The sequence below is a fragment of the Gallus gallus genome, chromosome Z, assembly GCF_016699485.2.
Source record: "Gallus gallus isolate bGalGal1 chromosome Z, bGalGal1.mat.broiler.GRCg7b, whole genome shotgun sequence".
Lineage (NCBI taxonomy): Eukaryota > Metazoa > Chordata > Aves > Galliformes > Phasianidae > Gallus > Gallus gallus.
The window spans coordinates 44,193,176-44,218,365 of NC_052572.1; the positions used below are offsets into that span (position 1 = coordinate 44,193,176).

The window sequence follows — 25,190 nt, forward strand, 5'->3', positions numbered from 1 at the left end:
TGTGAAAAGTTCAGAGATCCAGTATAGTAATTATGACAGGTTTTAACAACTGTTACAGACAAGTAGGTTTAACTTCTGATTTTCCTCCCTTGAAGGTACCATTGGCCTTCTTTGTAATTGTTGTTATAGTAAATATTAATCTTGATACCACTGTTATTTTTTCTCCTGCCATGTGTTAGTTTAACTTATTTGCTTGAAAAGTGACTTAATTGATGTTTATGCAACAGTGTTTTACTGACTGCCCTGTTGGGGTTGAATATGCACAAGGAGGCTAGTCTGTCCGTTGCAAAGTGTAGAACATTCAGCTAAAAATGTTTTGTATCTTTAGATTAGATTTTCCAAGTTTTTCAGTATTCTAGTTAACTCTGAGATGTAGTGAAAAACTTGGGAACAGGAAATAAAAAAAAGTTCTCAGAAGTTAAGTAAAAGTTTGTATGTCTTCAAAAGCCAGCATAGATGCTGAGTTTTCTTTTTATAATGGCATGTGAATTTACCTCTTGGCACTTTCTGTTGGATGTGTAGTTGAGATATCTCTAGTTTCTTTCCTTGATACCCTTCCTTAATGAGTGATTGTGTAAAAGATGGAGAAAAATGAATTTGGAACCCTCATCTTTCCCAGGGAATACCAGAAGGACATCTGTTGTTGTCTTCTCCTTATGAAAATCACAAAGTTTTGGTTTGATAGCTATGATAAGTGAAACAGGATGAAAAACAAAAAATATGAATCTGGGAAGGAGAAATTTGTTTCAGGTTTCCACCTTTATATAAGTAGCAATATATTTAAAGAAAACTTGTTGTACTCTTCATTGTACTGTCTGATTTAGATGTCAGAAAAATACTTCACTGGAAAAAAAGTACAAAAACATATTCATACAAATATATATGTGGGTTTAGTGTGTTTGTTTATATGTACTGCATGTATGTTTTAGTGTAGTTTGTTACTTGTGGTATCTAACACTTTTATGAAACTTTTCTCTAAGTTTTTAGTCATTTAAAAAAATCCAAAGTTTTTTTTTTTCTTTTATGACACACGTGTGCGGATTGGGGGTAGAAAAAAGACGAAGGCGTATTTGTAATTTCAGAGTTGTTAATGTTTAATTTGTTCTTTCTTCCAGTTATTGCAGCCAAGTACTTAGTAAAGAAGTTGACAGTTGTGTGACAGATCTCTTAAAAGAACTGGTTCGGTTCCAAGATCGTTTGTATCAGAAAGACCCAGTAAAGGCGAAGATAAAACGCAGGCTTGTCATGGGCCTTAGAGAAGTTTTGAAACATCTGAGGCTGAAAAAACTGAAGTGTGTCATCATCTCTCCTAATTGCGAAAAGATTCAGTCAAAGGGTAAATAAGATACAGCAAACAAACAAACAAACAAGCAAAAATCTTGTGGTTTTTTTTAATATAGGAAATGTAAAAAAGAAGACATGATACCTGTTATTATTGGAGGGACTTACATGAATAGGTTTTGAAATCCAGCCATGTAAAGATGCCTTCCTTCTTCACATTGTTTACTGTTGTGTTTATAGCTGATGTCTGAACTTAGTCAAGAATAAATATCAAGAATATCGGAGGTGGGGGAAGTTATTGAAACTGACCTACTTATACTATACTAAACACTATACTTACTGATTGCCAATTGCATGAAGGATTGCACTGGCATAGCTGCGAAGAAGAAACAGTTCTGTTATCAGTATCTTTTAGTCCATAGTTTGGCAATAAGTTTTCAGTGATACTTTGTTTAAAATTTGTTTTACTACTTATTGTTTTTTCTTTCTAATCACTTTTAAATAGTGTCTTAACATTCAGGTTTTTTTTATAGTTGACTTGTTTCTGTAGCTATTTCTCACATACAACAAAGTATGCAACAGTAGCTAACTACTGATACTGCTAATTAAGAAAAAAGTGTCAAATTCTCCTAGCAGATCCATATATTCTTTCTTATAAATTCTTGTCATTTCTAGATGTTCCTATAATCCTGTAGCTTTTGTCATCTTTTTACAGTTCTGTCTTCTAGCTTGAATAGTGTCATTCATTGTTAATTCTGTTATCTGCTCCAGGTGGATTGGATGAGACGCTGCATAATATTATTGACTGTGCCTGTGAGCAGAATATACCATTTGTTTTTGCCCTTAATCGCAAGGCCCTAGGCCGCTGTGTGAACAAAGCAGTGCCTGTGAGTGTAGTGGGAATTTTTAGCTATGATGGAGCTCAGGTGAGTTGAAAGATAAACTTCAGGCTTTTGTTTCACTTTACTTAATTTTTACCTTTAGGGGAAAAAAATAATTCTGAGTTTTTATTTTGGTTTTGCATACCTACACTCTTAATTCCAAGTCAGTGATTTCTATGTGAAGTTAATTATGAATGTGTGACCACTCAGCACTTTTTTTTTTTCAAGTGATTTTGCCATCTCTTCCTAACATCATCTACACTTAGATCTCTTTTCAAAATGTTTCTTTCCAAGGATTTGATGTTTCTATTAATGCTTGTTTTGTTTTTCGTACTTTGATAACAAGTTAGCTGGTGCAGATCTGCAGCATTTAGTCAACCAGTGGATGCTTTTAAACAGTCTTCTTGCAGGTGGGGGAAAAGCTAAGATCAAAAGTGAAGTCAAGAGTGTGGGGCCAGGCTCTTTTTTTGTGGTGCCCAGTGACAGAACAAGGGGCAGTAGGCACAAACTGGAACACAGGAAATTTCATATGAACACGAGGAAGAACTTCTCTACTGTAAGGGTGACAGAGTGCTGGAACAGGCTGCCCAGAGAGGTTACACAGTCTCCTCTGGAGATATTCAAAACCCACATAGAAGCTTTCCTGCTCAGCCTACTATAGGGAATCTGCTTTAGCAGTGGGTTGAACTAGATATCTCCAGAGGTCATTTCCAGCTCCTACAGTTCTGTGATTCTTTGAATATGGAAGGCAGTTTTAAATATCACCTTGTTCTGGTTAGCTGAATACATGTGTGAATGAATAATCAAGATGAGCTTGCTATGAAAATGGATGTAATATGTAGAGCAGTTTTTAAAACTTGTGTGGACAAAGCTTCATTTGTTGGTTTTGAAAAAAAATTCATTCATGATATTGCAGTAAAATATCCATACTATTTTATTAAAAACATAGTTTATGTTTCAACTTTATATATATATATCCATATGTTTTGAATAAGGGATGTCCATTACAGATTTTCGTAAAGATTTTAAAATTTTGTCTGATGAAAGTTTATACTAATATTTCCATAGGATCATTTTCATAGAATGGTACAACTGACAACAGAGGCCAGGAAGGCCTACAAAGATATGGTAGCAGCTTTAGAGGAAGAAGCTGAAGGAAGACAAACAGAAACTAAACTCAGCATTGTAACCACTGAATTGGAAAAAAGCTGCTTATCAGAAACTGGTAAAACTTCTTCCAGGGACCAAGATGAGGATATACCAAATTACAGTGAGTATTTATTGACTTATTTTTGATTCAGGTTTTCAGTCTTCTTTACCATTTTCATTGAAACTAATGACAACTGGCATGTTAATGGTTAGTAATAAGAAACTGTGCTTTTCTGTGGTATTTTTCTTTTTTTCCCAGTTCTGTGAACCGAAGGTCAACTCTAGCTGAGACAGACAAAATCACTCTGTGAAATCCTCTGATGTTAGGTGAAATGCACTGCTTTGTTCAAGGAGGCTTTTATGGAATTCTTATTATGTACATTTCTTAGGAACTTGTGTGTTTCTTTCCTAAACTGTGTGCTCAAAAAGTTACAGTTTAAAAAAAAAAAAAGTTACAGTAGACTCAAGTTTTGTAAAGGTCTTCCATCTCTGCTAATGCATTCAGCTGATGATAGTTATCACAAAATACTAGGCAGTGCTAAAACTTGACTGCTTTAGCCCCCCTCATAATTAAGTGTCACCCAAGCAGATGGCTGGACCAAGGACCTCAGTACATCCTTTCATGCCTGAAGTCTTCTTTCATGGGGTCATCTGGTGTTGAGTGGAGCTATCTTCACATTTGCTTTGAGGATGAGGAATTTGAGAGTCAGTGGCTTTTGATTTGAAGTTTTTCCTTCAGTGTTATGCAGTAACTTAGGAAATTTTTTTGTTTTCTTTCTTTCCGTTGTTGTTGTTGTTTTATTTGTTTTGTTCTGTTTTTGTTTTGTTCTAACGTCCTCTAGTTAAAATCTGGAAGAAAAAGCTTGAAGAAGAATATAACCCCTACGCACTGGAACTGGAAAAGAGTGCAGCTGCTGACATGGTGGTTCTGAATTCAGAAGAGCATCACTAAATGCAGATCCTATTCTGCTGACTTTTCAAGGTTTATATTGTAGTAGATCTACAAATATTTTATCTAAAATTAAATATCCTGGTAGGAGAGTGGCATAACAAGACAAAATAATTTAAGAAATGTTTATTTTAAGTCAAGTAAGTAAGCTGTTCTGAATCCCCTTATGGAAAATGCACACTGGAGTATATGAGACCCTGGCTAATTCTTCTGTGTACTTGGCTGATTACTATAGCAGATGATAATAGCAAACAAGTTGTTTTAACCCAGAACAACCTGAACAAGTTGGTTCATATTTCACAAGTTTGGCATATTAGTAATGGTTTTATGGACTTGTTATTTTGTTAACAGTGCAATATACCAAAAGAATTTGTTAGCAAGATTGTTTGGGGAGAGATTCCTTATGCTGGATGTTCGGAGCTTTGGGGATTTGTTTTCTATTTTTAATTCTTGTTTAAAGAATTCAGGCTCTTTTTAAAAATTTGTTGTTGTTGTTTTTGTTTTGTTTTTCATAGTTCTGCTCAGGTGGGCAGGTTGGCATAAGTGTCACTTTATACCCTTCAGCAGAAGGTGAATTCTGGGCAGGCAGCTAGTTGGAAGCTAATTAAGGAAAGTCATGATGTTGAAGATAACCCGTTAGTTCTTCCCATGTGATGATTTGTTGTTCTGGGAATATACTGCTGGTGTAAAGGAAAGAGTACTGACTAAAAAGATCTGAAATTCATGAAGTAAAAAGACCCTGTTTTGCAAGTTGATAGTCTGAACAACGATAATGCTTTTGCTCTCTGATGCTACTGCAATCAGTTCACTACAGGTCCTGCTTTCAAGCTGAAGGACGTAAGATGGACCAGCCTGTTTTCCTGTCTGTACCTTTCCATGCTGACAGATTCCTCATTCCTTCATTTCAGGGTTATGCTGGTGTATGTATGCAAGAGTTTTTAAGTCTATATCAGTTTGTATCTAAGGTAGGGAAAATTTTTATTCTATACATTAATTAAATTTTGAAAACAGAATGTGCTCATAATGATGTGGTTGAGCGCTTTCATGGGCATGTGCTTACAGCTCACAGATGTAAAAGGACAAGCCTAAGAAAGTCATTGGAGAAGTCACATGTAACTGATCAGCTATTCTGAAAAAAAGATATAGATGCCCTGTGCTGCAGCCAGCATCTCTGTAGTGCATTTATAAATGCTGGAACACATTTAACATCCTCATGAAGTCAGATGTGATAGAGAAATCTTTAAATTATTCTTAGGTGACATTGTACCTGCTTAAAAATCTTTAAGATAAAAGAGAGAAAAATTATTCCAGATACTTCTGTTTATTGGATGCAGAAGGCCAAATCTCTGAACAGCACTACAATAAAACTACGAAATAAGTAGGTCCACACATTTTCAAGCTGCAGTTCTCCACTAGAAATAAGTGAACTCAACACAAATGTAGTCTTGAAATTCACTCAGTGTGGAAGTGTTTGAAGTTACCGTAGTTAACGCAATATGTAAGAATAACTTGGGTGTTTTGTAAGCTATCTGTATTTTGAGCATTAGTCAAAAATTCTTTATTTGGTACAGAGGCTTTATAACCAAAAGGCGTATGCTTGAACAAATGAACTTGCTTATACCAGAAAAGAATGTTCTTCAGAATACTAGGAACTGAGTTCAAGGGTAAATGCTTGGAAGGAGTGGAAGAGCGGAAGTGCCTTTTAAATAAAGTTATTCAAATCTTATTTATCGGTCTCTTAATTTACATGCCGAGAGCCTCAGGAGCAAAACAATTAGTTTGCTTAATGTCATGATTTTGTAATTTTGCTATTGGTATTCCACATCATAACATCATGGACAAAATAGAAGAAGAACTATGTATCCCAGAGGACCTCACGGTCAGAGAAGGAAGATACATCACAGAAGATACGTCATCTGGTTGCGCGCGGTCTTTTTCACTTTCGCTTGCTGCTGGGAGAGGAGTGGGTGTGCTTCCAAGCCGGGCGCCTTCATCAAGCAGGGCTTTCGGTTTCGGAAGCTCTCTCACTCTCTATCGCTCTTTTGCTCTCATTTCATTTGATTTATTATCCTTGCTTCCAATTAGATTGTATTATATCGTGTCATCTTGCATTCCAACATCATAGTTAGTAAAATAAGTTCTCCTTCTTAGATCGTTGCCGCTGCTCTGTTTTTTTTCGGGAAGCTAGGGGGGCCCGTGAGCCTGCTGCCCCCCTGTCATGGGGGCATATTTATCTAGATAACTCCGTGACACTTAATCAAGTCAGAACAGAAGGCGTAGGTCATGTTACATTGTTTGAGCTGCACAAGTCATACGAGCACCACTTTCATTCTTCGTTAAGCTGATTGCAGCATGGAAAAGATGGCCTCTCTTGTTGCATTGGCACACACACACACTGTGCTCATTCTTTGATGAGCAAGGATATCGTGTTTGACCTCAAAATTCAGCTGATTTCTCCTGAATACTACTTGTAATACCAGCACTAACATTTGCAAATATCTCTTTGAAAGCTATGATATTGAGAGTACTGGGCACTGGTAAGTTGCATACGTTCCTCCTTCCAGTTTGTTTATTCCTTTGTACATGAGAGGCTGCTTTTCTTGTTGCAACTTTCCTGAAGAATAAAAAGAACAAGCTGTCAACATATCGTTAAAATAAAGTGGGTTGAAAAGATTACTTACTTCAACTGTTACACATGCAGCAAGTACATGCTGCATTCATAGCTGTCAATTAATGTTTGCTGTAACAGTTTGAGATAAACAGTGAAAGCTAAATAGGTGCTTGGGGTTCTGTTTCAGTTTTGTTTTTAAACAAGGGTGGCTTTGATTAAACAATATCATTTACAAGCTCCAGTAATGTATTGCAGACCAAAGTCAACAGATTAATGTGATAATATCTGCTGTATTTGGTAAGCACACTTAACTCTTTGGGGTAGGATGAGGACTAGAACTTGATTACTGCACTGTGGGAGCAAGCTGATGTAACTGTATGTGATAGATGAAGCAGATCATACTGTTGAGATTGTCAAGACTGGCTGTATGTACAGGAGCTCTGATCACTTTTTTACATAAAGCCATTCAGTTGCCAGTGTGTCATTGGCTATTTATAACTGTGAGACTAGTCGGTCCTATAGAAAGGCCCATAGGAGATAGCAGTTCCAAAAATTCTTACCCATGTCTTCCTCCAGTTTTGCATCATCTTGTCATGTTCACTGATAGCAGTTCTCCAGGTATCAAATTCTTTGGTCCATCCATCCTTACCAACACTATCTGAAAATTGTAAATGGGATGATTATGTAACCAAGTAGTGATCAAATAAGCTGACATCAACTCAGCCACAGTGCTTTTTATGGAGGATTGGGCTCAAAGGAAGGCAAGGCACCATTTTATCTTCTGTTCAGCTCTGCCTTCTCTTAGGTTACATGGAAATAAGTTCTGTTCAAATGGTCTGGTCTCTCCCCCTCTGCAGCAAACTTTACAACCTCTGGTGTGAACAGACTCAGTGCTTTTATCTTTCAGTTCAACTCTAGGAAAAAAAAATATCCTACTCACAGGCTTAAGCCATTTAGAAGCACAGGAATGTTGCAGTTGCATCATGCCAAGGATGAAGAGAAGAACATGATACAGCTGACTGTCCAGTTTGTGATTTCCCCATTTTACAGTAATGTTATGTAGTGAGTTGTTCTTTATTCCATACTTCAGAGCATAGGATGGACTGCTTTACCACATCTTGAGGAAGTTTTCCTTGTAGTCCCTTCCACTGTGGTGGTAGCAGCATACACAGATGTAATATTTAATCTGTCAGGATAATCATGGTATAATGCTTTTAAAGCCACCCGTTTTACACTGATAGCAGTTTCACTGAGATACTCTTCATTCTGCTTTCCTTTGCTACTGAAGAGGGCTACGCTGAGCTGTTCTTGACAGATTCACATTTAGTACTGATCAGGTAAATACATTTTTTTTTTCTTTTCCATATTAGAAAAACAAACGAAAACAACAACAACAAAAACACATTACCTTTGTTGCTCCTGGGATTTTATTATTATTATTATTATTTAAGATCTATTCAGACTTTCTGCAGGTATTAAGTTCTCAAAACTTAGTTGCAAATGGTACTCAGGTTGTCAGTTCTAGTTGCACGAACATCTTACCTAGGTGCTCAGCTGAGCTGTCTGACCTCTGGCCCATGAGTGGCAAAATGAAGAAATTGGAACTGCATCCACCTGACTACAGGCAATTCACAGATCACCCAATTTTTAAATATCCCATATTGTGAGTGCATGGTATGAAATAAATGATTGCCTCTGAGCAGCTTTTCGGTAGCGCAAGAAAGGTATTAGTCACAATCCAGTAATAAGGAAGGAATAGCTTACCCCATTCTAAACATGCAGGCTGACTGGAAAACTACCAGAGGAGACAATCTGTAAGCAGAGATGCTACTCCCTCAGCTGCTAGCCCTTAAATGAGGTTAGGGAGGAGGGTGGGCCCAGGGTTGCACAGGTGAATTGTTTGCACCTGTGCTTCCAGGGCTTGCCATGCCTTTTCATCAGGTGCTCAGTCACTGGTTCAGGCCGTGATGTAACGATTCCCATGCACTGGGCATTTCTTTTTATCACTTCCTTAGAAGTAAAGGTTTTTGTCACCCTGCATAGTTCCTGCAGAGTGCTATTTTATATTCTTTTTTCAGTACTCGCATAAAATTGGTGTCAATTAGTTTAACAGTTTTAGTTTCATTTCTAGTGTATATCTGCTGATATACAGGTTAGTTCTATAAGAGGGTGAGGAAGAAGCAATTTTCTGTGTCTGCAAAACCTTTTCATAAACAAAGGAGGTGGGTTTTAGTAGAGCAAAGGAGAGTTAGCAGCAACACATATACATGGATAATACAAAAAGCATACAGTCAGAACCAGCCTACCTTCCACTTTGATGAGCACTTCTGATGTTGTGTTCCCAATCCTTGAGATGAATGAACATTTATATTTTGTGTTTCCTGATACTGAATCTTTCACCCAACTTAAGACATGCACTCTGCCATCAAACAGCCTGTGAGCCTGCTCAGTGATGCATGCCTTCATTTCCTGTCCATTCTTCTTCCAGACAAAATGGGAGTCATCTGGACCTGTAGAAATGTCAGTCAACTTACTTGGGGAAAAAACACAACCTGAGTCTTTGAGGAAAAAAAAAGCAAAAGTTTAGGACCTCAAGATTAGGCTCAAAGGCATAAAAAGTTTGATTTCAATGTTTCCTAGGTTTCTTTAGCTGAAATTCTAGGTACCAAAGAGCTGAGATAAAAAAAAAGTACCATTGATAATTTAGGTTCAAGCCGAAGTTGTAAATAAATTCATATGCAAAAGGAAGTTTTCTGTGCCTGTATTCTCACAGTGGGGAGCTAACCCACAGCCATGATAGACCAGACAATGGAAATCAGTCTGTTACTTGAAGAACCATGCCATGCTAACTAGTGCTGATGAAGCTCATGTCTGGTGAAAGGTTGAAGCCTTCTGAGATACCTTCCAACATCTGAAGTAGAGGCCAGGAGGGGAAAGAGTTCAAGAACTCAGTGTGTCAAAGATGCTGGAACTAGTAGAAGGCAGAACTGGAAAAAGCGTGGGACCATTTGTCACAGCAGGCAATTAGACAAGACAGATCTTGGAAACAGCTTGTATCAAGTACAAAGAGCAACCTAATCTTCTACCCTTGTTGCTATTATCCATCTTAACCTGTGAGTACAGAATTTGAATAAGTCAGAGAATTATTGATAGTAGCACAGAGGACAGAACAGCTGTTAGTGGAAAGTTAGCAAGGTTGAATGAAGTGTACTTGGCAATATCTGAGTCCTTTCACTTAAAGGAAAGGCATCTGGCTCAAGCTAAGAACTTTGCAGCAATTCTTACTTGAGTCATAGAATAATAGAATCGCCCAGGTTGAAAAGGACCTCAAATGTTGCATAGTTTCAACCCCCCCCTGCCATGGGCAGGGTTGCCAGCCACTAGACCAGGCTGCCCAGAGCCACATCCAACCTGGCCTTGAATGCCTCCAGGGATGGGGCATCCACAACCTCCTTGGGCAACCTGTTCCAGTGTGTCAATGCCCTCTGTGTGAAAAACTTCCTCCTTATATCTAAGCTCGGTCTCCCCAGTCTCAGTTTAAAACCGTAAGCAGATAAACCATAAAGAGGGTATTATGGTTTAAAACTATAAACAGGGTAAACAGCTGTTCCCCCTCCTGTTTATGCATTCCCTTCAAGTACTGAAAGGCCACAGTGAGGTCTCCCCAGAGCCCTCTCCAAGCTACACAACCCCAGTTCCCTCAACTTTTCTTCACAGGAGAGGTGCTCCAGCCCTCTGATCATCTTAGTGGCCCTCCTCTGGACCCGTTCCAAGAGTTCCACGTCTTTCTTATGCTGAGGGCCCCATGCCTGGACACAGTACTCCAGATGGGACCTCACAAGAGCTGAGTAGAGGGGGACAATCACCTCCCTCTTCCTGCTGGCCATTCCTCTTTTAATGCAGCCCAGGGTACTGTTGGCCTTCTGGGCCGCAGCTGGCTCATGTCCAGCTTTTCATCCACCAGGAATGGAGAAACATGTCTGCTTCTCCCTTAATCGTGGGAAACAGAACAGCCTTAGAACACCAAGAGAAGGTGTAAAAAAAAAGCTGGATAAAAGGAAAATAAAGGATTGTTTCAGGTATGCCTTGAGAGAAGAGAACCTGCTACAGCAGTCAGATTTTGCTGTTTTTTTTTTTGTTGTTGTTGTTGTTGTTTTTTAATTCCAAATTGATGTGGAATTTTCTTTAGAAAATACATGATTCTAGGCCTGCAAACTAGTTAGATTTCATATTCCCTTGTATCTATTGTCTGCCTGTGTGGCAGCCTTTATATCTATCGGTGTGCATTCTCAGCATATGTTAGATTTAAATCATTTGAAAACAAAGCTAGTGTGCTACAAATATGGAGAAATAAATTTGTATTGAGCACAAGGATGAATAGCAGAGAATGTGATCTAATTGCAGGGTGGTGGATTTCATCTTGGAAGGAAGGAGGGGTGGAGACAAGGAGGCAGCACAGACTCTGAAGGAATGAAGACAGCTTCGTCAGAGCTGAGGGAAGGAAACAAGGAGTTTAGAACGTTCTTTAAACAAAGTAAATCATGTTTTATAGATGACTGTACTAGCCCTGTGATTTATGAAGGTAGGCTACATGTAACTAAAAACATGGGAGACGGGAACCATTGACAAATTATTTCAGTACGTTAATGAAGTTGGTGTTCGGACAAATGGGAAGAGCAGTGAATTGCAAGCACAGCACCAGGGTAGAAGAAGTGAAATAATAAAAAGCCAGGCTTTTATTCCTTGAAGAGTTGTGAGAACATCCTGGATGGGAACTGCGGACAGTTGCCATGGTAAGTCTGTCCTTGGGTGAGGACTAGAGAAAAAACCTGAGGAAGTGTCAGAGGTCAGGCTGACGGGAGGCACTAGGACTGACTCAGCCACAGTGCAGAGCAGAAGGAGCTCACTTGAAGCGTATCAGTTATTGCTCCATCATTGTAAACCACAAGCCAGGTGCTTGAGTACAGCCATGAGCTCACCTGTTTAATAGCAGTAATTCAAAACCCTATGGCATGGCAATAGAGCAGTTTGTTACCTAAGACCTTCAGTTTGAAAAACACTGTTTTAGGGCCAGGCAAGGAAATGGTGCATTCAGTGCAGGGCGTTCTCTAAATGCACTTCAAGTGCTTCCCGTCACTGCTGATCCCAAAGAACCTACTCTGTTTTCAGGTGCTAAAGGCAACATGTATTCAGGAAACAGGACTAGATGCCCACTCCAGAGACACATTTCTTCAAAAAAGGAAACAGTTTCCCAATACAAGGAAGGTTGCAGGCTGTGTTGGTTTAGGTCCTCCCATGGACTGCGGTGATGCAGTTGCATCCTAACTTTGTGCAGGCAGAGGCTTTACCTTTGCTGCATTCAGCCCTGGTTCCAGGGGGCCATGCAGTATTTTCCCTACTTTGATTTCCTTTTCAGAACTGAACAACAGAAAAACACACTGAAGAGCCACATCTGCAAAAACATGAAGTCACATTTCTCAAATTCAGATTTGCTACAACTCTGGAGTGAGAAAAATTCAGGCTCAAAGATGCAGCAGTTACAGATTTATCTTTTGAAGATAAATGACTGTGAGCATACATTCGCTATGGTAACACCAATGACATATAGACTTTAAAACAGGAGTAGCTAAAATAATGTTATCTACTTACATTGCCATCCACCTTAAGAATGCTTGAAAGATTTAAGAAAATACTCATGTTAAAACATAATATTCAAGCAGAGAATTAAACAGCAAACCAGTTTGGATAATGTAGGCAGGTACATCTATGCAACAATGAATGACACTTCACATAGTTAATTTTGAAAACATTGCTTCATCACACTAAATGCACTCATTACTCTTAACCTAATCCACAGTCTTAACTGTTTTAGAAGGGAGACAGCTAACACTGTGCAACAAAACAAATATGCCCTTTCTCTGTCCAGGTCCTCCATAATGCCCGGTGGTGGTGTGATTGCTCATTTCCCAGGGGGGTGTCATCCTCTGTCGGGTGCAGAGCCTCTGCCCCTTGAGGTTTGCAGGAGCATCCCATCAGCCATACAGAGTTAAAAACTTTACCTGCTTCAGCTGCCTGCAGCATTGAACTGTGTACCAACCCTCCAACTTTATTCACTGAAGTGTGGGTTTATGGTCAATTTTAGCTTATAATCAAGCAGTATATTAGGATGTGAGGAATGGAGTAATACAGCTGTAGATGTAAAGCAGCATGCTGGGGACCCCATTGGGTTGTCCCCAGTATCACATCTGCTATATCCACGTTAAATCCTAACAGGCATACAGCTTTCCTTTTAGCCTGGAGATACCAATGTAAGAGTGGGTGATTACGGAGTTGTTGATTACAGATTACGTGGAGCTGATCACATAAACTGGGGAGTGGGAGGGAGCTGGGACCAGGCCAGGTCCTACTGGCAGTGCTGAGCCCTGCAGAGTTGCCCCTTGGGTCTGGAACACTGCAGGGCTGCTCAGAACGGCTGGCCCAACAGCTACTGCCAGTGAGGGGTAACAGTAGAACTGCACCTCCCTTATAGATGGGGAGATGGGAGAAACCTTTCCAGCTGGGGAGAGCTGAGCCTCGTGCAGCAGAGCAGGTGCTGCCAGCATGACCCAGCGCTCTGCTGGTAACAGCACAGTGCGTGCAGGCTGGCAGGTGCCTGCAGGGACTGCTTGGCGGGGCAGTAGGAGCTTGTCATGCACAGCTGTGATATAAGAGTAGCATCACTACAGTGACCATCTACAGACATGGGATGTCTTTCTTCAACTGCTAGCTTGCTGGTTTCCCAAAACTTTTCCAAACATCACCTGATATTAAAAAAACAAACAAGCAAACAAAAAAAGTAGATTCTGGGTTTAACAGTCAGTATCTAGCTTGCAGCTCACGTTTGTGCTGAACGCTATGAACCGATCACCCGGATTTTCAGCATACCACAGGAAGCTCTTGTTCAGAGCAGGGATTAAGTTTTAAAAGACACTGTAACATGAGCGCATAAAGATTATCTTCAGAGATGAAAGCACAGGAAAGGTAATTGTGTCCTGAAGCACCAAACAGCTGCAGCCCCACGAGGCATGAGCAGGGTCAGGAGGCATCGTCTGTTAGTGCTGAGAGCAGCACAGCACCCAGTGGGGTTAGTGGTGGAGCTGCAGGGGGAGGGTCACTGAACTGTGATTGGGATCTCTGTACCACTCTGAAACCAGTGTGTCTGTTGGGCCTTCTGTGTTTGTACTTCAGTTAGCTGGGTTAGAAATTATGGTCAATCCATCACTATTCTAGAAAACAGTGAAAATAGTATGACAACAATTGCCAACAAAGAATTTAACCTCAAACAGCCAACAGTTTGTTCTGAAACAAAGCTCATTTGTTTGTTAGCTGGCATTGGTGCAACAGTGCTACTGGCTGACACAGCCAGACCTGAGGCCACACCATTCTGTGCACAGCACAGGCACAGCTGCACTACTTGGATGGAACATGGCCTCTCACCTATGGGTAGAACAGAGCTGCAATACAGCTGTCCCTGCTCCCCAGCACTCTCAGCTGTGCTCTTTGCGGAGCCAGATCACAGCTGTGTGCTTGGAACCCAGGTAATTGCCACTTGGGAGTAATTAAGTGAAATGCGAAAAACTGGAAGAGGGGTCTGGCACCAAAGAATTGTTGCACCTTCAGCCTGAGTGTGCCTGTTTTCCCTGTCATGCACACTCTGTCCCCCATCTTAAAGCTATGACATTATCTTGTAAAATAATGTGGAAGAATAATTAGAGAACAAAAATACTTCTGATAGTAGAATGCCTTCTCAGTCTCCTCTCCAGAGCATAGAAACTACAGCCTCTGCTCAGCTGTCAGTGGACAGACCCAGTAGTGACAGAGATAAGGGGTGAGATGGGCACCCATTGCTGCCAAGGGTTAAAACAAAGCAACAGCTGCAAATCAGCTCCCATCTCATCAGCCATCACACTTTCTGTTACATACAGCATTAGACATATCACAGAAGCAGTACACCTTTTATCTGTGCTGCTGAAGCCTCCCAGCAGTCACACACATTACATGCAGGTGGGAGTTGCACACAAAGGCCTGCACCAGTGCCATCTCCCACAAGTTCTCCTGTGCCGGGCTCTTACCCATACCTGCAGGGACAGCTGCTGTCCTTGGCCCCAGCAGACCTGACAAAGAACAGCTCATTCAGACAGCACAGATGTTAACTGGAAGCTTCCAACAGTGCAACTGCAGGTGTTTGAGGAGTATCAACCTACTTAATTTTCTCAGTGCTTTGCTGACATATGGTGCAGATGGTACAACCTGGCAATGAATGCACCAGGGAGCTCAGAGCTGTTCTGGTAGGGCACGCACAGGTGTTTCACAGTACATGACAGGCTACAACACGAATGTGGTTTGAGATGTTTTAATCTTTAAGCACATCAGAACAGTAAAAATTACTGGCCATACCACAATTATCCATTCTAACTAGAATGACTTCCTCATGGGGAAAAATATTTCAATTTCTCTTACATTCTAAGCATTGATAAAATTCCCAAAAGTCAAATAAGAAGAGGTTCTCCAACTGCACCTTGTTGCTCACTGTGTTTCTCAGTTTAGCCACAGATTTCACATATAAAAGGAAACAGGAACATTTCTATGCAATGTAAAATCTGCTGTTGATGCCAGAATTTAAAAAATGGTGCATCCACATCATGGAACCTACTGTCACTAATTTCAGTTGGCTTGCAGATGTCACTGAGGAGGAGCCACTGGAGGGCTGCAATGCTTCATGTCTGGAACCAGAACTGTGAACAGCCAGCAAGGGAAGCGTGGCCTTACAGGGCCTGGAAGGGTGGGAGGGACTACCAAAGAGTAGCAGTGACAGGGCAAGGGAAACAGCTGCACCCGAAAGAGGGGAGACAGATTACATATTAGGGGGAAACTTTTCACTCAGAGGGCAGTGAGGCACTGGCACAGGCTGCCCAGAGAAGCTATGGGTGCCCCATCCCTGGAAATGCCCCAGTTTGGATGGGGTGCTGAGCAGCCCGTGGCAGGAGGTTGGAACTGGGCAGGCTCTGAGTCCCTTTCAACCCCAACACTGCAGGTATTCCTGCATGGGCACTGCAATCCACTGTATCAAGATTACATACTTCCAGGGTCTTTGACTTTTAGGCAGTATACAATTGATTCACTAACCTTAAAAGTTATAATACCTTTTAAGGCATTAACAGAACACTTAGAAGAGCAATCTTAACTTTTGAAGTTATCTCCTATGTGCAGTTTAAATAACAAAGAATGTGGCATGCTGCAGATCTGTCTGAAAGAAAGGTTTTACTCTACTAAGATGGCTTCAGATAATGAATTTTCACACTCAGAACAGGAATCACCGGAATAAATGCTACCATCCCGTATGTGGCACTTAACAGCCTCCGGCAGCCACATATGCTGACACTGACCTGCAGTCAGCCAGCCAGCAGCAGCACACCAGAGAAGCTGGTCTTTAGGGTGAGACACAGAGCCCTCAGCAACGTGCTGGCACAGCAACCCATATGAAGGTAAAGACAAACCCAGCATGGGTCAACAAGAACCACTTGGATCAAAGTCAGGGCCACTGTTCCAGCAAAGCCTCACCGTTAAATCTCAAAGTCCATTACAGTGGAACAGTGGAGGATAGCTTGCTTGCTTTAGGGGACTGGCCTACAGCCAGTGCCAGGCACTTGGCACAGCTTGGGCCCACTACATGGCCATGTGTGGGTCCATGCTGCACTCACACTGCAGGAGCACTCCCTGAGGTTAAGCTTGGTCTGCAGCAGTCTTCCCATTAACCTTCCCCCAGCCCTTCCCCTGCACATCTTCCTGTGCAATTCCAAGTGTTGCTGAAGAGAAAAAAACTTTCTATGAAGCTGTTGTGACATTGACTTGTGAGTGATGCACCTTCCCCCCATAAGGTGGGAAGGTCTCCTGCACTGCCTGTACAGGCAGCACTACAGGGCACAGCTGCAGTCTGTAGGTGTGCATCAGCACCCACCTCAGTGCCAGTGCAGAAAGATGACTTCTTTAAAGAAGAACGCCAATTTTGCAGAACTTGTTATCTTCACATATGAAGGTTATTTGAATGAGAGCAAAAAGCTACAGAACAGGTAAGGAAAGCTTCTAACAGCTAAGGGAAGGAGTCAGGCCTCTGGACAGCATGGAGTGGACAGGATCTATCTGCAGGGCAGAAACACAACAATAACACAATGTTGCACACTGGTCATCTGCAAAGGCGCTCAAACAGTTGCTCAGCACACTTAGGACACTGTAGGATATTGCTTGCCTATGACAAGCCCAAAGATATACTGCACTGGGCAGTGGTGGTGCCTGTGTTAGCGAAGCTTGAAACAGAACCAACTACCAAACTAGCCAGGCTCCACCACACCTGAATTCAGTGCAGGTGTGCACATCACCAGCTCACTGCTCCTCCCCTGTCCCACACACTGCAGTGCTTGCCTAGTTACCAAATTGCTTAAATCTTCTGCATTATTTACACCATTGTTCTATATTTTTTTTTTCATGGTGGACAGTAGCAGGTTTCAGTGTCACCAGCAGCAGTGAAAAAATTACTGCTACCCACTCGGACCCCACAGCTGTTTTTTCTAGCCATGAAAATACAAGTCATGTCCTTGGTAAGACCTGCTTTAATGAAGATGGCTGCATTTTGATCTGATTCCATGTAACATTTAAAAATCACAGACACACCAGTAGAAAACAATCCTACTTTAAAATTAACCTCTATTTTTTTAAAGGACAGAAGTTCCATTTTAAGACCTGTCTAGATTGATTAAATCTCACTTAACCAGGCAACTGCTGTCCAAACAAAAGCTGAAAGACAAATGTTTAATTTCTACAGAAAAAATTAGCTTTGACTTGTTCTCATAGATCACAGACAATATGTGTCATAAAATGGAAATTATCATTACTGTACATACTTAATCATCTGAAATAGTAAGAAATAACTGACCAAAATAAGAGCAAAATTCAAATCCAACAGAACAGTATTTTTTTTAATTGCATACATCCTAACAATGAAGATATTTACCTACTACACATCCACACACATGCAAGTGCATCATTCAGCTCCAAATGAGCCTAATGAAGTCAAGTGACTTCGCATACTTAAGTAGGCTGCTAAGTGAGAGAATTTTGCAGGACAGTGTTTGCAGTGCTCAATTCGCAGCAAAAGCATGTTCACAATACATCCCCCAAAAGTCTTTTTCTTTCTTTCTTTCTTAAGCATCAAAAAAGAACATATACAGTACATGGCCACATATCCAACCGTTTAGTGAAGAAAATGCTAGTTCACGCAGGGCTCCTCTAACTTACCTGTGGCTTGGCAGAAGAGGTGGAAGGGTCCTCGAGCACTAACATGCTGTGCCTGGTCATTTAGGAAAGGTTGCAACAACACGACCTTTAGAGGGTCTGTGCTAGACCAAACATCAGGCTCGATACTGGTGGGTGAAGGAGGTGGACCACATCCCACACAAGACAAAAAGGAAGTACCAGAAGGAGGGAAAGGTATAGGAGATGAGGCTGTGTGACAGAAGAGGACAGAAAAGAAAGAAAAAAAAAGTGGTACTAAGGAAAAGAGTTGCAAGAAATACATCACACGCTGAAGAAACAATGCAAAAAGGCAAATGAATTTTAGGAGGGTTGTAAAAGGAACCATCCCCAGAGGCCTACGAAAGAATGCTTTTCTCTTTCACTCACATCTTTTCCCCTCCGTCCTATCCCCCAGAGGGTTACAACCCAAGTAAATAAAGCTGAGAACCTGCTCCAAACTGGTGAGAGTTTTCCTTTTTTCCCCCTTAAAGGAAGCCACAAGGAACATTAGCACTCGCAGTATGGAAAGGATTGCCATTATGTCAACTTTCATAAAAGTCAAAGTGTAATACAATTTATTTTAATATTTATTCTGTTATATATACATAATTAAAAATAGAAAAATAAAACCAAACTGAATCTTATAAAATATAAACTGTTCACACTACGATGGTCTAAATTAAAGTTTGCATGAAAGTTCAACATAGAGAAGCAGCCTAGGCACACTGCTATTTACTGTTCAAATGCACTCCTAGAAGTATTTACAGAAAGATGCAGTGAGAGGGACAACTCTCTGTGGGACTGTAGTACACAAAATGCTTTTAGAGACAAACAGTGCAGCTGTGAACCAGGCTTAGAACAAATGCACATTTTCACTTTTGCAGACATGATTCAAATGAACAGTTCAAATTACTGATTGTTTGAGGAGCTCCAGTTTCAGCCTCCAGTTGCATAAGAGATTAGATGTCATCCAGAAAGGGTGACGCTGCAAAAATTTGTCACAGGAAAAGAAGTTATTTCTGAATCAGAAAAAAGAAAAAATAAAAAAACAAAAACCATCCCCAAAGTTTTCTTATCAGGCTGAATCCTAACAGTCCATTCCAGCGAGTTGCAAGATTAGTTACTGCATGGAATTTTCAATTCCTTTTTTGCTTCCACAGTGCAAAAAACCTCTCTCAGTGTCACTGTGAAGTGACAGCTGCTTGCTTGTACTGTTTCATTAAAAAAATAATCAAAAGAAAGTGGAAAAATCCAATGGTGTACAGAAAAAAAAAACAAAGAACAGGTGACTATGTCCAGCTTAGTTAAGGAAGATAAAATGTTTCTAAATCTATCATTTATTCTTTCCCCTTCTTACTCCAGTCCACAAGTTTTATACTGATATTGTTATCTAAATTTCTAGAAAGCAGCGAGAAAAAAAGCCTTTAAACAAGATTATCCCTGAGAATCTTACACAAATCAAGCCAACTATATATCCCCATATACTTCAAAAGCTAAGATACTTAAAATGCAGTTAAAGTAATTAACTTTAACCAACTAAAGAGATCTAGCATGCCAAAAGACAAAGTGTCAAATGAAAAATAATCACTAGAAGCAAAGAAAAAATGTCCCAATTTGGACAATAGTCTATAAGTTACCAATCTGATAAACTAAACTTAATTTCCAATTTGGAATTCAAATTAAACTAGAACTTTTTTTAATGGCAGCTAAAAGATTTGCAGACTGAAGTACTTCTTATTAAAGCCAACTGAATTAGTTACTTTTATCCTAAGGAAGAAAAGGGCCAAAAAGGAGTGGGCAACCATTCACCAGAGTTAAGTACTCCATGTGTGGGTAAGAATCGGGGATAAACAAATGGGGATCTGAAACTGGCCATTTAAAAAAACCTGACAGAACAAACAAGATGCTATGGTCTGCAGACGAGAACACTGCTTCTGTATCTGGTGAGATCTGAAGGTGAATTGGCTTGCCGTGTAGCTGAAGCACATAAAGCTCGCCAATGGCTCAGTGGTCACAACCACGCTCTTGGTGCTCAAAAATAGCATAGTACCATGGTTAATATCCAACACAAAACCAACAGTTGTGTCCTTCAGTCTCCTTCCACATCTGAGTCAGCATACTTGAGCTCACACTTCACATCAAAAGGTTTGTCCTTGGTCTCTCTAGGCACCTGTGCATCCCGGGCCTGAAGCTGTCCATTCCCACAGTCCGGCTCTGTCTCATAGCCGGTGTCATGCGCTGGCTTTGGCTGCTCCCCACTCTGGTGGCTGATGCTGCCTTGCTCCACCAAGGTTTCTTTCACACTCTGTTCACAATCAGAGAAATCTGACTTTGTTTTTTTCTTGCCAAGCAACACGATTGAGCGAAATTTCAAGCACTGCCCTGGCAAATACCCTTTGTAACAATTGTAGGAAAGCAAGCATAAGAAGAGAATAAAAAAGAAGAGGAAGAGGAACATCAACAGGAAGTTATCATTTGACTTCAGAAACATTGCCTTTTCTGGGACTGTGTCAGGAAGTGAATTGAAAAGCTCTATGTTGGAGGTTGCACTTGTTAGGACAGGGCCAATAGGTTTTGTTATTATCCTCGCAGTTGTTACTGGTACAGTCTGAGTGGTTGAGGTTTGAGCAGTAGAGCCCTCAGTTGATACAGCTGACACTTCTGGTACATCACTATTACCTTCTGTTGATGCAGCTGCCACCAATGGGCTTGCCGTAGTATGCTGGACTTTCTTCAGTTCCAAAACATGCTTAGCCAACACCTGAGAGAATTTCTTATTCTTCACTTTTTCTTCTGACAGGCACTGGTAAACACCACTGTCTCCTTCTGATAAATTGAAGATGAGTAGCGCCTTTTCCAGTAGCCGGTATTTGGGACTCTCCACTCTCAGTACGTCATCTCTGAACTTCCAAACTACCTGTGCCAGATTGGACTTCTGAGAACACTTGAGCTCTGCTGTGCTCCCATGCTTGAACGTATGCTGTAGCGAATTCTCTCTTACTTTATCTGGAACACCAAAATAAATATGCAAAGTATCAGCAATGATTCCTGTTTGATCTAATCTGCACAGTTTCAAGAGTCATAATGGAAATGCAAAGACAATGGTGTTAAGATTATCTCAAGACCAAGATAACAGCATGCAAGTCTCCATGAAATACTAAACTACAGATGTATACAGGACATCAAAACAGATTACAAAATCAGACACCTCAAACTCCAAAACAGCTTCCACTTCCAGAAAAGTAGGGGGAGACTTAGTTGATCCAAATTGAGTGTGCCTCTAAGTCATCATTTGAAACAAGATGCTCAACTTTGTATTACTTTCAAACCAATTAGTATATTTTAAGTAATGACAGAATGTTCAAGAAGAAATTTAATTTTAAGAAATGCAAATACCAGTACTCAAATTAAACTCTCTTCTGAAAACATCAGTACCCATTGCACACCCAAAACACAATATGATAAATGAGCGATATAACTAACAAGTCAAACTCTCCTGGTGGCCCTCGTTGTGCTTAGATAAGAAATGAAAAAAGAATAAAGCAGTGTACTATTTACTGCAGTACAAATCTTCTCTAACACTAGTCTTTAAGATCTCCATAATCTGATGGCAGCAACATGTACAAGAAAGAAAGGACTAGCAGTTACTTGTCTTAAAGTACACTGGAGGGTACTTCAGCTGCTCTCTATGATGTATTGAGCACCCCTCCCCTCTCATAATAAAAGCAGCATTTTTCAGAACCATTTCATCCGATCTAGCAACAACAGTCAAGCACTTAATCAAGACTCACAGTAGAATGTCAAATGTTATTTTATCAGAGACAGAGACCTCTGTACTAGAGGTACTCTTGGTAAATAGTACTTTCATTCACGACATGCTGTTGAGGTACTCCCATTCATTTCAGAAGTTTGTGCACTGCTCACTGAAATGTACACAAATACAAGCATTTCAAGACAAGATGAAGGCTGTACAGATGCTCAAGTATGAAAAAAAAACAGAACTTCATACATATTAAAATATAAATGAAAATCTAGATAATCACAAACACAAGTCTTTCCTATTCCACCTAAATAAGTTAAGTAGCTCTTCACAGAACGTAACTCACCAGAACAAGAAGATGCATCTCCACCTATGTTCTGAATCCAATTCCTGTAAAAAATAGTGCAAGTATGACAGCTTCAAATGTTATTCCTACGTCAGTCCATCCTCTAACGTAAGATAAATTTTATCTTATCTAAATAGCACAAGCTGACATTCTTTATGTAGGCAATTAATGGATAAGAAGTATATGTTTGAAAACATTAAGTTAAAAAAAAATCTTGGTAAGGTAAGGTAAGACTGATAGAAAACCAACTGCAACTATAGTCAAAGGCTGCCATTACCTTTCAGTTTCACTTTCTTGAAAAATATCAACGCAAGAACCCTCAAGAGGTTTCCAAGCACAGTAAGGATCCCTTGCTAAAACACAGTCAAAACAAGTGGTGTACATGTCACAGAATGCCACAGGAGACTGAACCACACCAGAATTTGAACCAGCGTAGAGGTATCTTCTGCTCTAAAAACAAACAAAAAAACAACCACCAACAACAAAAAAAATCACATAAACAAGCTTACACACTCAATTGCATTCATGAAACAACTGAAAAATTATTAAAAGAGGTGCATACATACTTGTACGTTTGTAAAAAAAAACATTTTTAAAATATTCAGTGACACTTGAAGTGGAAATGAAGAACAGAAAATTACAATCAACATACTTCATAAGAAAGGAAAGTAACTGCCTAACTGTGGCTCTTATATATCATTTTTTTTTTCCATAAATATGAATTCACTGATAGACTTCATGCAAAGAAAGACAAGCATGTGCTAATCACTAAACTGCAGCGGATACATCCAAGCCTGAAAAAGGAAGGTTTTCAATACTGCTCCTACATCTGTTAATTCAAAGCAACTCTTTGCCTTCTGGTCAGGTCCCTGCAGCTCCAGTGTCAGCCTTGCATTTGAATCTTGTAGTTGCTTACTTGCAGTTACTTCCTTGAACGCTCTGCAGGAAAGAACTGTGAATAGCATTCAAAGGAATGAATGTTGGCATAATGTTTAGCAAAAGGGGGATATGAAGAGAATAACTGCTTCACCTACTGATCCTGGGGATCTGTTACAACTCTCACTCTATGTACATCAGGAAAACCATCACACTCATTCTGATCATCCTTGTCATAAAAGACAAACAGATGAGTGAAATGGCAAGTATCCAAGTTCAAGAAAACTGATGACTGAAGGTATACTGTGAATTTACTCACCACTATACAAAGCCTCAGGAAATCGGTTTGGCCTGCAAAGAAACACCATAAGCAATCTACCATCTAGTATTTCTCAGACACTGTACATACAAAGCCAAATACCAAGCTCCACCTTGGCAATGGATTTACTTCCTCCTGAGTAGAATACCAAACAAATGTATTGGCACTCTACAGCAGTTGTCCTGGCAAAGAAGTCAGATCCAAGCACCCAAGTGGCTTTGTCTATACTGATTTCCAGTATGTAGATCTGAAATTCTGCACAGATTTTCAGTATGCAGAAATGACACTTGGGGGATGATTTGACTCTGGCAGGATGAACACTGTCACAGAGCAATGGACAAGTATCCAGAAAAACATCCTAGTAAAGAAAGATTCTTCCTAAACATCATACTGATGGCATAGACTTGTTCTTGACATCAAGAAAAACTTCAAGATACACAAACAAACAAAAACACTTAGGGCTGAATTTAGATTTGGAGGCTTACTGTCATGTTTTTATTTAACTATATGAAGAGGTATTATCATGAGAACTCAGAAGAAGGTAGTCTCTACTGCGATGAACAGAAGAACATGTGTTTTTGAGTAAACTAATGAATGCTTCATTATGGCTAACAGAAGTCTCTAGAGGAAGATCAAGCAGAAACTACTTTAGATCCCTCATATGTGTGAATTTCAAGGAAAAACCTAACAAAAGACAAATCTGGATCAAAAAAGAAATGTACACTACTGGAAGATGGGACTTTCAAAGAGAACTAAACTTCAGAGAGACACATTCAAATGCAGTCTTTCATACTAAAATTTAACTTAACATTAGTCTGTGCTGGAGTGTCCACATAATAAATTCACAGCATTAAAACATGTAGGGCTTTCTAGGAAAAGCTTCCCCTGGTTCACTGCAGTCAGTCTGTCCTTCCAGCATTTTGTTGGCTAACATCCAAGCCAACAGGGCAACACTGCACAAGAGTATCAGTGCCTATGAATGGTTCCAAGATGGCACATTCAGGGAGTTCAGAAAACAAGTGAAGAACTGAGTGGACCATTGCAAAAATCCAGACATCGTTCAGCCAAACAGGAGTTAGAGGATCAGCTGTAGGCACATGTTACTGACTACAACCCTCTGAGCCAGGTGAGGGTATAGGAGGGTCTAAGGCTCACTGTCAAGAGTAAGAACTACTGCTCTCCTACTGTTAATCAGTTACTACAGGATGCCACTATACGTATCAAATTACAGCTACATTAATGACTTGCTCTAGGTGTCCCTGCTAGAGCAGGAGTTGGACCAGATGGACCTACAAGTGCCTTTCAACCTTAACTATTCTGTAATTCTGTACCCTGGCCAGTGTGATGAATCACACAGAAAAACAATAGATTCCATTGAAATCCATGAAAAAGGAAGCTTTTAATCACACTGATTTTGACTTGCCTGTCAAGAGTATACTCTATTTTCATGATACTTCTTTCTGTTACAATGACTACTACACATGCTAGATGAGCTGGAAAGAATTGTCATAAAGCTCTTTTCCATGGAATTGATCATGTTGGAATAGCTGCTCTTAAGGTATCTTGGCAGTATTCCTAAATCCCTAACATCAGAGCGTTTACTGATCACTGGGTACTTACTGAATATCAATAAGATTATCAGACACTTCTAAACAGTCATTCTTTCCTTAAGAAGCTCACAAATTTCACC

General features: G+C 40.2%; 2 protein-coding genes across 13 annotated transcripts in view; one reads left to right on the forward strand and one right to left on the reverse strand.

Moving 5' to 3' along the window:
• SECISBP2 (SECIS binding protein 2) overlaps positions 1-5,986 on the forward strand; it is a 30,498-nt gene extending 24,512 nt beyond the window's left edge. For 5 of the 6 annotated variants that reach the window (XM_040656345.2, XM_040656348.2, XM_040656346.2 and 2 more), the window contains 4 exons: positions 1,116-1,336; positions 2,053-2,207; positions 3,231-3,432; positions 4,154-5,986. In XM_040656345.2, the coding sequence (XP_040512279.1) occupies positions 1,116-1,336; positions 2,053-2,207; positions 3,231-3,432; positions 4,154-4,263 (688 nt within the window). In that variant the 3' untranslated portion in view covers positions 4,264-5,986. Of the gene's footprint in view, positions 1-1,115; positions 1,337-2,052; positions 2,208-3,230; positions 3,433-4,137 lie in introns of all 6 variants that reach the window. The other variant, XM_040656347.2, reaches the window with a different exon arrangement.
• The window catches only part of SEMA4D (semaphorin 4D), a 100,690-nt gene continuing 81,065 nt past the window's right edge, over positions 5,566-25,190 (reverse strand). For 4 of the 7 annotated variants that reach the window (NM_001293102.3, XM_040655453.2, NM_001398386.1 and 1 more), the window contains 3 exons: positions 22,583-22,755; positions 22,306-22,349; positions 18,752-21,205 (listed from right to left, as the gene is read on the reverse strand). In NM_001293102.3, coding sequence (NP_001280031.2) covers positions 20,289-21,205; positions 22,306-22,349; positions 22,583-22,755 — 1,134 coding nt within the window. In that variant the 3' untranslated portion in view covers positions 18,752-20,288. Of the gene's footprint in view, positions 6,875-7,431; positions 7,530-9,177; positions 9,382-18,202; positions 18,410-18,751; positions 21,206-22,305; positions 22,350-22,582; positions 22,756-25,190 lie in introns of those variants that run through there. The other 3 variants (NM_001398387.1, NM_001398388.1, XM_046905274.1) reach the window with 2 other exon arrangements.